This window comes from Wyeomyia smithii, chromosome 2 (assembly GCF_029784165.1).
Source record: "Wyeomyia smithii strain HCP4-BCI-WySm-NY-G18 chromosome 2, ASM2978416v1, whole genome shotgun sequence".
Taxonomy (NCBI): domain Eukaryota; kingdom Metazoa; phylum Arthropoda; class Insecta; order Diptera; family Culicidae; genus Wyeomyia; species Wyeomyia smithii.
The window spans coordinates 201,079,372-201,089,467 of NC_073695.1; the positions used below are offsets into that span (position 1 = coordinate 201,079,372).

The 10,096-nt window shown below is 39.0% G+C and overlaps 2 protein-coding genes across 2 annotated transcripts; one reads left to right on the forward strand and one right to left on the reverse strand.

Moving 5' to 3' along the window:
* Positions 1 to 1,621: 1,621 nt before the first annotated feature.
* On the forward strand, positions 1,622 to 3,312 carry LOC129724751 (filamin A-interacting protein 1-like). The gene is made up of 8 exons (XM_055679898.1): positions 1,622 to 1,673; positions 1,727 to 1,911; positions 1,968 to 2,097; positions 2,152 to 2,330; positions 2,386 to 2,600; positions 2,665 to 2,823; positions 2,883 to 3,074; positions 3,134 to 3,312. The coding sequence occupies exons 2-8, from the start codon at positions 1,759 to 1,761 to the stop codon at positions 3,303 to 3,305; spliced, it is 1,200 nt and encodes a 399-aa protein (XP_055535873.1). The 5' UTR covers positions 1,622 to 1,673; positions 1,727 to 1,758; the 3' UTR covers positions 3,306 to 3,312.
* A 1,708-nt stretch (positions 3,313 to 5,020) lies between these two features.
* Positions 5,021 to 7,270, reverse strand: LOC129724750 (zinc finger protein ZFP2-like). The gene is made up of 2 exons (XM_055679897.1): positions 6,945 to 7,270; positions 5,021 to 6,887 (listed from the first exon to the last, which is right to left on the reverse strand). The coding sequence occupies exons 1-2, from the start codon at positions 7,160 to 7,162 to the stop codon at positions 5,036 to 5,038; spliced, it is 2,070 nt and encodes a 689-aa protein (XP_055535872.1). The 5' UTR covers positions 7,163 to 7,270; the 3' UTR covers positions 5,021 to 5,035.
* Between the last annotated feature and the right edge of the window lie 2,826 nt (positions 7,271 to 10,096).

The following is a 10,096-nucleotide window of genomic DNA, read 5'->3' on the forward strand; positions in this document are numbered from 1 at the left end:
ATTATTTTTACGCGATTTGGAATATTATTTTTACGCGGTATTAAATATGTTTAGGTGAATCCAATAACGAAAAAATCAATCGTATGGTTCATGACAATAAGATATTCTGTTTTATTAATCTAAATAATGCATATTTTTAATATATTTGCTGTTATTGTCAAAAAATAGGCAATTTCCGTTGATTCGGGTAGAAGAAACAAAACTACATTAATAATTGTGTAACGATACGAGTCAGGGTCGTTGCGATTAGCTTCCGATAAAGGAACGAAAGCCTAAACATGTGGCAAAATTATTATAAAAAAGTTTTTGTCATGATCTTCGTTGAATTTTCATTTTAGAAGCACTATTAACTCATTTTGTGTGTTTCGTTACCATTATTTTCAATCGGATCTTATTATTGAATGGATTTTTTTACGCGATTTTTTGGAATAACGCGGTTTTTTTATACGCGGATTTTTTCAACGCAGTACAACCAACCGTGTAAAAAAAGACCCCAGTGTATTTAAACTGGGACATTTTTTGTGGAACTGCTTAACTTTTGAGCCGTTTGACATATTTTTTTTTAAATGTAAAGATATCAACAAATTTAATAAAACCGTATCATTGCATATATCAGATTGCTGATGAATAATTGTTGAATCAAACTAGCCATTTAGTTAGTACCCACGATTCGTGGTAGTACCACAGAGAACAGACATTCATGTTCATATAAAGAAATTTGAAAATCGTGTGAAAAATTTGAGTCAAAATACGTTAATACACTAACGACATCTGTCTTGTGGTGCCCCAGTTACACTGCATAAATATTGCTGTATCGATATCAGTGCTTGGTTTGTAAGTGACAAAAGCGCCACATAGCGGGAGCATTACCACTTAGTGGTAAATGACGGTTGCAAGTTTTTACACACCTTTTGAAAAGAAGATGAACGTCTGTTCTCTGTGGTAGTACCACGAATCGAACCTCCAAAATTTTGCATCCGAAATATCCGAATTTGCAATAGGTAAATTCTAGTGTTACTCCATAAGACTACAAGTCGGAAAAAAATTAATAAATTATAAAACCAAAATATAAAACTCACTGGATAACTAGACATTTTTGAGTTGCTAAGGAACTTAGTTAAATTTTAAAAATAGTTTGAATAAATTTTGCTTGCTGAATTCCTATAAGTCGTCGCGCACACTACAATGTTACAATGGTTTTTTTTTTTTTTCAAAGCACCTAGATGTCGATTTTAAATGATGGTATTGTATGTATTGTAATTGGAGAATTACCAATCCGAATTTTTAGTAGCTGGCGAACGGCAATTTTGGTAGGTGAATTCACACAATTGTGAATATACCTACCAAAATCTCATCTTCCAATATTGTTGGTTATAATACTAGCCACATATTTGAAAAGCGCTAGTTTATAAACGATTTGCAGCGGAAATATTTCATTTTGGTTGTTGTGGAGGGGTAGGTAAGATCACACAACATAATAGAAGTCGGAACTCACCTACCCGATTCCTTTACCAACCAAAATGAAAGATTTCAAATATTGAGGTAGGTAGGATTTTGGTAGGTAAATTCACACTAGTAGTTTCTACTCATAATTCATAAAAATCATTCAAGCGTGCAGACAAACAACAACGACAATCATCAATATCATCATCAATCAAACGAATCAAACAGACGTTGGTTAAGCTCATTTAGCCGCTAGTGATTTGAATTAATTTTCATGTTTTAGCGCAACTTGAGAGCACATCACAAATTGGAGGAATGGCAAACGCAACATTTGTTGAAAATTGGAACAGTATTATTCCACATAAGATAAAAGCTTCGGAGCTTGAACACCCAACAGAGTCTTTCGTGTTTCGAAACATTGTCAGTTTTTTGAAAATGCTGAAGTACGACGTAACGGAATTTGAAAATGTAGGTTGTCCTGATTTGTGTTCATTCAATAAAATAACTGAAAATATTATCTACAGATGTACACCGAGCCCAAAGACGTATTACTACTGAAAAGAACGAATCTGGTAGCTCATATAAACTACTTCTATCAACTCTGTCTAGTTTCCAAACAAAGCCAGTTCTTTTATGTTGACCTGATCAAACCATGTAAGTCTTGTTTGTTCAAGGTGTAACTTTTTTTTTATTTTTAACTCATTTAAGCACCGAAGAAAACAATTCATGTTTTAAACATACTTCTTAACTACCTGTTGTACGTAAATATGGTGAAAGATGATGCGGTTGAAAGGGCAACCCATTGCACTGCCAGGTATTATGAATTAACAGATAAGATGAATCAGCAGCGATGCGAAATAGAAAATCACAAAATCAAACTGAGCAATGTAAGGCGCAGAAAATTACTACAGAACATTTCTGATAATTGTTCTTTTGTTATAGATTGAGCAAAACATTTGTCGCATGAAAGATCAACTTCCACAGCTGGAACAGGAAAATGAAAAACTACGGAAAAAGCAGGAGGAGGTGAAAGATAAAATTCGCAGCATTAAATCGGCTGAGAACGACTATGAAGAAAAGGTTATTAAATTAAAAACTGATCTTGCTACTCTTAAGGAACAGCGTATTGAAGATGAAGATGCGGCTGCTCTTATCCAGTATGATATAATTATCAAGAGCAACTTGATTGAATATACAATTTTTGCTTTGGTATTTGTTTAGAAAAAACGAAGAGCTTGAAGCAGAAATAGAGGAATGCGGCAGGCAGGAAAAATCGTATCAGTTGGCTAACTCCGAGTACACTACTCTTATCGGGCAAATTCAGCCGTGCATATTGGTCTTAGAAGACATACTTCAAAATCCTCTGGATAATTCCCTAAGGTAGGAAAAACGTTCCGTATCAACAATTGCCTGTTTCCTTCATTGCCAAATATTTTTAGTTCAATCAAGGCAGAAGTTGACACACTTCAGTTGAACTGCTTGAGACTGGAAAGGGATAGCTCAAATAAACAAACTGTTCTGGAAGCTTTACAGAAAAATTGTGAATCTATTCGAGCTTATCTTGAGGCCAAAGAGAAAGAGATAGAAATTCAGCGAAAGTTAAAACGGAAGACGGAGCGAAAAACTGTAGCGTTAGTATACATGATTATCACTGTTTTACAATGCGTTCTTTTATTATTATATTTAACAGCGATCTCAGTGAAAAACATGAACACTACGACGAACTACGAGAGAAAAATGACGAACATTTGGAAAAGATTCAAGTATTGAAAGAGGAAATACAACTAATTATGCAGATGGCGGATGACACAATCAAATTTCTGATGCGAGATCCAATAAAAAAAGAGAGTAAATTTGTATGAAGAAACATGAGCTGTTGAATGCTGTCTGCATTTGTTTATTTATTTGTAAAAATTACATCAACAGGCCTTGTGGCCCAAATGATTGTACTAGACTAAAAATTACGAGCTTAAGTCAGAAAGCGGGTCTTCAGCATCTCGCGGCTGGTGTCGAAATCGAAGCTTGTAGCGAAACGATTGAAATGGCGCTGGAGACCGGTTATCGTGCTGAAGCTACTGTAGTTCGTTCGCCTATTCTGAACGTGAAGGAAGAGGCTATTTCGCAACATGCGTGGTCTAACGTAAATATTGAGTTGCTCGAGAATTGCCGGACAATCTATTCGTGAGGTAAGCACGTCCGCGACGAATATTGCCCTGGATATGTCCCGACGGATTCGCAGTGTATCCAAGTCGATGAGTCTGCATCGCTGTTCGTAGCTAGGTAGTCGAAAAGGGTCGTTCCACGGAAGTCTTATGAGCGCAAAGCGAACAAATCTTCGTTGCACTGACTCGATTCCGTTTACTCCATTCAGGTAGTAGGGGTTCCACACTGAAGCGCAGTATTCCAAGTTGGAGCGCACCAAAGCGCAATACAGGGCCTTCAGGCAATAGATGTCGTTGAAGTTTTTGGCGATACGCATAGTAAATCCCAAGTTTCTGCTAGCCTTGTCAATGATGAATGTCATATGTTGTTTGAAGCTTAGCTTTGAGTTAAGCAATACTCCCAAATCCTTCACACAGTTTGTGCGTCGCAGAGGTGTATTTGACAAATTGTAGTTGAAATGCAGTGGACTACGCTTTCTGGAGAATGTTATTATCTCGCATTTGTCAGCGTTCAATTGCATGCGGTTGTCCGCGCACCATTCTGCAAAAACCCTTAACTGGTTCTGGAGCGCTGCGGCATCTGACGGAGTTTTTACCTTGGCAAACAGTTTAAGGTCGTCAGCGAATGACAGCCGAGGGCATTGAAGTCGAAAATTGACGTCGTTTAAGTAAATCAGGAATATCAAAGGCCCGAGATGACTGCCTTGCGGAATGCCTGAGTGAGCGGAAAAAGATGTCGAAAAAACTCCATTAATGTTCACAACTAAACGCCGGTCAGACAAATACGACTGAAACCAGTGAAGCAGTGGGCCTCCGATGCCAAGCTTTACGAGTTTAGCCACGGCGATTCGGTGGTTTAGTTTATCGAAAGCGGCGGATAGGTCCGTGTAGATGACGTCCGTCTGAGACTGGTCGTCAAAGCTGTCCATTACGTAGGATGTGAGCGTCAGGAGATTTGTGGCCGTTGATCGCTTAGGCATGAACCCGTGTTGTTCGTCGACGATGTACTGCTTGAAGGACGAGAAAGTAGGTTCAAACACAACGAGCTCGAAGAGTTTCGATATGGAGCAAAGTGCGGAGATTCCACGGTAGTTGTCGATGTTACTTTTATGGCCTTTCATGTGCACTGGAAACATGTACGCCGATTTCCAGACCGAGGGAAAGACGCCAGTGCGAATTGATTGAGCGAATAGACGACTCATCGGGGAAGCCAGATTACCAATGCTTTTTTTAAGGAAAACGGATGGAATGCCGTCTGGTCCAGCGGACATGGAAGACTTGAGTTTCGAGGCTGTCATTGTATCATTAAACTAAGGTATTGTAGAATTTCTTGCGTAATCGGATTCGGCTTCTTCAACACTAACAAGCCAAAAAAGAAGTTGTATAGTTTCAACTATTTTACGTTTATGATTCGATTAACTTAAAATTACTCAAACCGACTTGCATACACTCTTTCGGTGCTTGCACAATGTACTGTTATCTGCAAATCGTTTTCCGCATTTTTGACACTCGTAGGGTTTTTCACCAGTATGGGTCCGGCGATGAGTGTGCAATTGATTAGACTGTGCAAACCGTTTTCCGCAAAAATCGCATTCATACCTTTTAATTCCTAGATGAAGCAGCTCATGTCGTTTCAGATTAGAAATATGAGTAAATGATTTCGAACAAGTCTTACAGGTGTAACCTCGACCTTCATCATGAATAGGTTGATGAAATTTGAGTGCTTGCAGCGTGCTGAACGATTTGTCACAGAAATCACACTGAAAGTTTTTATCGTGGTTGCGAAGATGTGATTCAAATGCTTGCTTTACTACAAATCGCTGTTCGCAAGTCGGACACGAGAAATATTCGATTTCCTCCTGCGAGTGGTTTTGCTGAATATGATCGATAAGCAATGAGTGTCGCTTGAATGAGTTCAAACAAAAACGACAAGAATTGTGGGGTCGTACGCTTGAGAGGGAGCCCGTTGTGGATGATATAAAATTGCCGTGGAAGCGTATTTTATGTTTTCGAAGCAATGTCGTAGAAGAAAACTGCATATCACATCCGGAACAATCATAGGGAGTTTCCCCCGAATGTAATCGTAAGTGGTCCTTATACATTGGAGATTGCCGAAAAGCTTTACCACAAATGTTGCATTTGTATGGCTTCTCTGAAGTGTGAATCAGATGATGGCGCTCAAGATTATTCTTATTCGCGAATAGACGGCCACAGGACCGACATTCGTGCCGTTTGATTCCTGCATGTCCATCTTCATGTTCCTTGAGGAAGGCCAAAGATTGACACTGCTTTCCACAATGCTGACAGGTGAATTTTCCTTTGCGTTTTTGAGGCCCAGTAAAAAGCGTAACTGAATGATCCACCTGATGTCGCTGCTTTTCATGGCGCCGTTTTCCTAAATTATCGGTAAATCTCAGTTCACAATGATCACATTTGTTAGGTCGTTCTATTGGATCATGCTTTGCCAAATGGCGGTTATATTTTGTTAGATTAGAAAAAGATTCCTTGCACACTTCGCATGTCAGTATCTGATCAATATGGGCGACCATGTGAGAAAAGAGTTCTTCGGCCGTTTCAAACAACTGAACGCACATATAACATTTACGCTCTGTGATTCCTTTAAGAGAAATTTTCCGCTTGGAACCTGTGACGCTCTTATTGCGAGGTCTTCCAACTCGTCGCTTTTCTGTAGAGTTTTGAGATTTTTTTCTTAGATTTGAATTTTTTCTTTTAAGTCTCCCTTTTTGTTCAAGCATGGCGCTGTTATCGTGTTCAGGAGCTATTTTTAAGTATTCGTCGTTTAAAACAGTGTCATTAATTGCGTCATCGTCGTTCGATGCTATCGCTACTAGATCCGGTTCGACTTCTACTTTGACATCCAAAAACAAATCCTGTGCAGTTGGTACTTCATTCAACGTGCTCAACTTTTTTTCGTCAATGGATTTGACAATCATTCGGTGTTGAGCCACTTTGGGGGCTTCTTGTTTTTTGTACCTTAATCGGTTTTCTTCATTAATAAAAATATCCATTTTACGCCAATGTTTAGCAATTATTGTAAATTGTTTGCGTATGTTGACAACCAGATCTAACCGTACAAGACAACAATTGCAAATACAGTCCAGAGACCTTGAGTCATCAAGTTGAATATTGAATAACGTTTTAAGCAATTCCTCTATGGATACTCCACCTATCATTTGTTCACCACACGCAGAAGTAACATGCTCGGAGTAGTTAAATTCCAAACATAGTCGACAGCAAGCAAGATGAATTTTCCGACCCATACTGGAAATAATGAATAAATAAATTAATTGCACTTGACAATATTTAAATCAAAACTACTTTTGATTTCTAAATATCACAGGTTCACTATACTGATCAACCTCCTCGAAGTGTTGTTGACAAATTTCCATCAGCAGTGGATCAACACCAACCGGCAACAGCGAACCCGAGCCCAGCTCGATCGCTTTTTGCCACCGCTCAAAAAGATAGTGGCTTCTCGGAAATTTAAGCGTGAAGCTTTGACCTTCTGGATCACAGTATGGGACGGAACAGGGCATGATTTAAACGGAAAAACGAGCAATAATGAAAACAATAAATATATACACTTCAGTACAGCTAAAAATAGAAATTTGATTTGAGCAGTTGAGCTATTAAACAAACACGGGGACTGTTGTCAGCGTGCGAAAAAACAGTTCGTTCTTTTTCAGCGTTGCCAGCAATTTAAATACAGTAGAAGATTTATTTCATTCTGGCAAAAACAAAAATTTCACTACACGTTCACGATTGTTTGTTAACAATGCGAATACAAATTAGAATGATTGAATATCCATAAACCATTTTACGAGACGTTTTTGAACCCAATTCATTAATGAAATTTTAACAGAAAGTACGGAACTGCTGACATAACGCACTTAAATGCAACATCAACATCAGCAGGATCCGTAATACCTGTCAGTTTTAAAATGGTCTAGACATATTAAGATTTTGCCGAGAACTCAACAGCTGATAGTTGCAGCGAAATGTTCTACAAGTTTTCGGCAGAATATTCAAGAAATTCTGCAAACAAAATGTTGATACCTGCTGGTTTACGGTAGATCTATATATTAGCTCATTGATCGCTGAAATATATTGCTGACATCTGTTGAAAATTTCGCTGTGCTCGATCAACTGTTGAGAAGTTTGCCGAGATGAGTCAAGTGTGTAGACCATTTTACGAGACGTTTCAAAACTCAATTTATGAAATAAATTTTGACAGGAAGCACTGAACCGCAGAGGTGGGCACCATTCCACTAATTTGCTAATCGCTAATTAGCGACGCTGATTTTCAGCTAGCGGTTAGTGATTTCGCTTATTTTTTAGCTGTTTAGCGAACATTTAGCGTCGCTCAAGTCTTGGCCTTTGAAACGCAAATCCGCTAAATTTGCAGAGAAGCAGCAACAAACTATTTACAAAAACTGTGAGTTGCATACATTGCTGCGAATGATGAATGAGCTTCACTGTGAATGTTATTAGAGAACGAATGTTTCATTAAAATAGCATTTAATTGTCTTAACTTTCTAGAGTTCCTCTTTTTTCGTGACAAGCGCAAGTCTTTCATCCTAATTGGCGTTCGTGTTATCGTTCGAGATTATCTATGTTGGCCAACCCTAGCTGGCCACGCATTCACGATCCAGTGTGCCTCTCGATTAATCGAGCAAGATCGATTTCACACGATCGCTGCGATGACCATCTTTTTTTGCACCGTAATCTTATTACCTATCCAGCTTTTTACGCACCATAATGGCGGGTGTTATAATGCGTGTTTGTAATTTGCGAACCTTTCTGCTTATGTCAGTTTCATGATTTCTGGAGGTTTGACAACACTAATGTTGCCAGATTGATTGTTTTCCTTGCGAAATACATGAAGAGTTGAACCGACGTAAGCAGAGTTGTCAAAAGGGTATGTAACATGTTATGAATTTTTCATTATAGCGTCCGCCATTATGGCGCGTAAAAAGCTGGATAGTTTGACAGTACCCCCATTATGACGAACCCCTCGATGCCAGAGTCTATGATTATTATATATTGTCGCGCAAAGATGAAACCGAAGGAACCAAATCAGTGTCAAATGAGGGTACCAATCGAGCAATGTAAATAAACAAGGTGATAATGTTAGGAGTGGATTGAAAGCGTTGTAATTAAGAGTGATGAAGAATATGTGTTTTTCTGAAGTTTTACTACACATTTCAAACCCAACATTAAACCTGTACACTGGTTCAGTTAAATTTAACAAAGCATCACCGGTGTAATTTTTCAAAACTGTGTACCTTGTAAAGAATTTTAAAAAATGAGATTCGCTTATGCATGCTGAATGCTTGTGTGGTCCCCGTGGCTCTGTGGTTAGCGATGTCGGTTGGCTAGTTCTCCCACACGGTTGTGATATCGGGTTCGATTCCCGATCGAGTCGAGGATCTTTTCGAGCTGGAAATTTTCTCGACTCAGCACTGGGGCACGGTGTATCGTTGTACTTATCCTACACATACAAAATGTGTCCAAAAAACAAAATCGATAACGAATTCTCTCAACTAGTCTAGTTGATAGAGACCGCTATTAGCCCCAAGGCTAAGCGTGCGATATTGTTGTTGTTATGCATGCTGGAAAACAGAACTGTATAGTTCTTGGCAACAAACGGCACAAAACTGTGTTGCCGAAACGATAGATTTTCTCATTGCGCGACTCTATATTCGCGACTACAAAGTTAAAAGAGATTTTGAAGGCCGTTCGCACTCACGCGAGCTCTCATATGCGACTGTCAAAATGTGTGTGATGACAAAAGCAAAAATATTTCCTACTTTCTTTTTCTCATGCAAAAACCAAACAAGTATCAGCACCTTGGTAGTCCCGAATACACATATAGCGATTTCTTTATTCCACTGTGTGCGAGTAAAACTGCCGAGGAATAATGAAACGTCATCGCCTTTCAAGACGCAAGTAAGAAAGAGATGCTTGATAATTGTTTACGAACTTAGCACGTGCGGTGGTGGGTTGAAGCTGACAACTTTTACAGTGCGCTTCGGGCAGCACGGCAGGTCAAAACTGGGTCAAAATCGAGCAAATAAAGAAGGGTTTTGACAGCAGTTAGTGCGCTTCCAGGTCAAAACGAGGTGAGCTGGTGGAATGAAGAAATTCGCTATAAGTGTTAGTCTTTATTATATTATATGTACAATTCTCCAACTGTTTTGCCCCATAGGAATCATATAGCGAATTTCTTCATTCCACTGGCTCATCACGTTTTGACCTGGAAGCAACCTAACTGCTGTCAAAATTCTTCTTTATTCACTTGATTTTGACCTGCCGTGCTGCTCGAAGCTCACTGTGAAATTTCCCAACAAACAATTTTGTTGATTTGCAGTTCGTTAAGCTGCTATTAGGCGGGTTTCGGCTGAGCTAAAGCAACAAAAATGTTCGTTACTTGCATCGTAAATCGCGATGTCTTTGCTTAATGGCCTGAG

Bases quoted from the DNA above. Each gene is read 5' to 3' on its own strand.
- LOC129724751 (XM_055679898.1), top strand. From the start codon at position 1,759: ATGGCAAACGCAACATTTGTTGAAAATTGGAACAGTATTATTCCACAT. The intron at 2,824-2,882 runs GTAGGAAAAACG...AAATATTTTTAG, and splicing joins CCTCTGGATAATTCCCTAAG to TTCAATCAAGGCAGAAGTTG. The intron at 3,075-3,133 runs GTTAGTATACAT...TATATTTAACAG, and splicing joins ACGGAGCGAAAAACTGTAGC to CGATCTCAGTGAAAAACATG.
- LOC129724750 (XM_055679897.1), bottom strand. From the start codon at position 7,162: ATGCCCTGTTCCGTCCCATACTGTGATCCAGAAGGTCAAAGCTTCACG. The intron at 6,888-6,944 runs GTAGTTTTGATT...CATTATTTCCAG, and splicing joins GTGATATTTAGAAATCAAAA to TATGGGTCGGAAAATTCATC.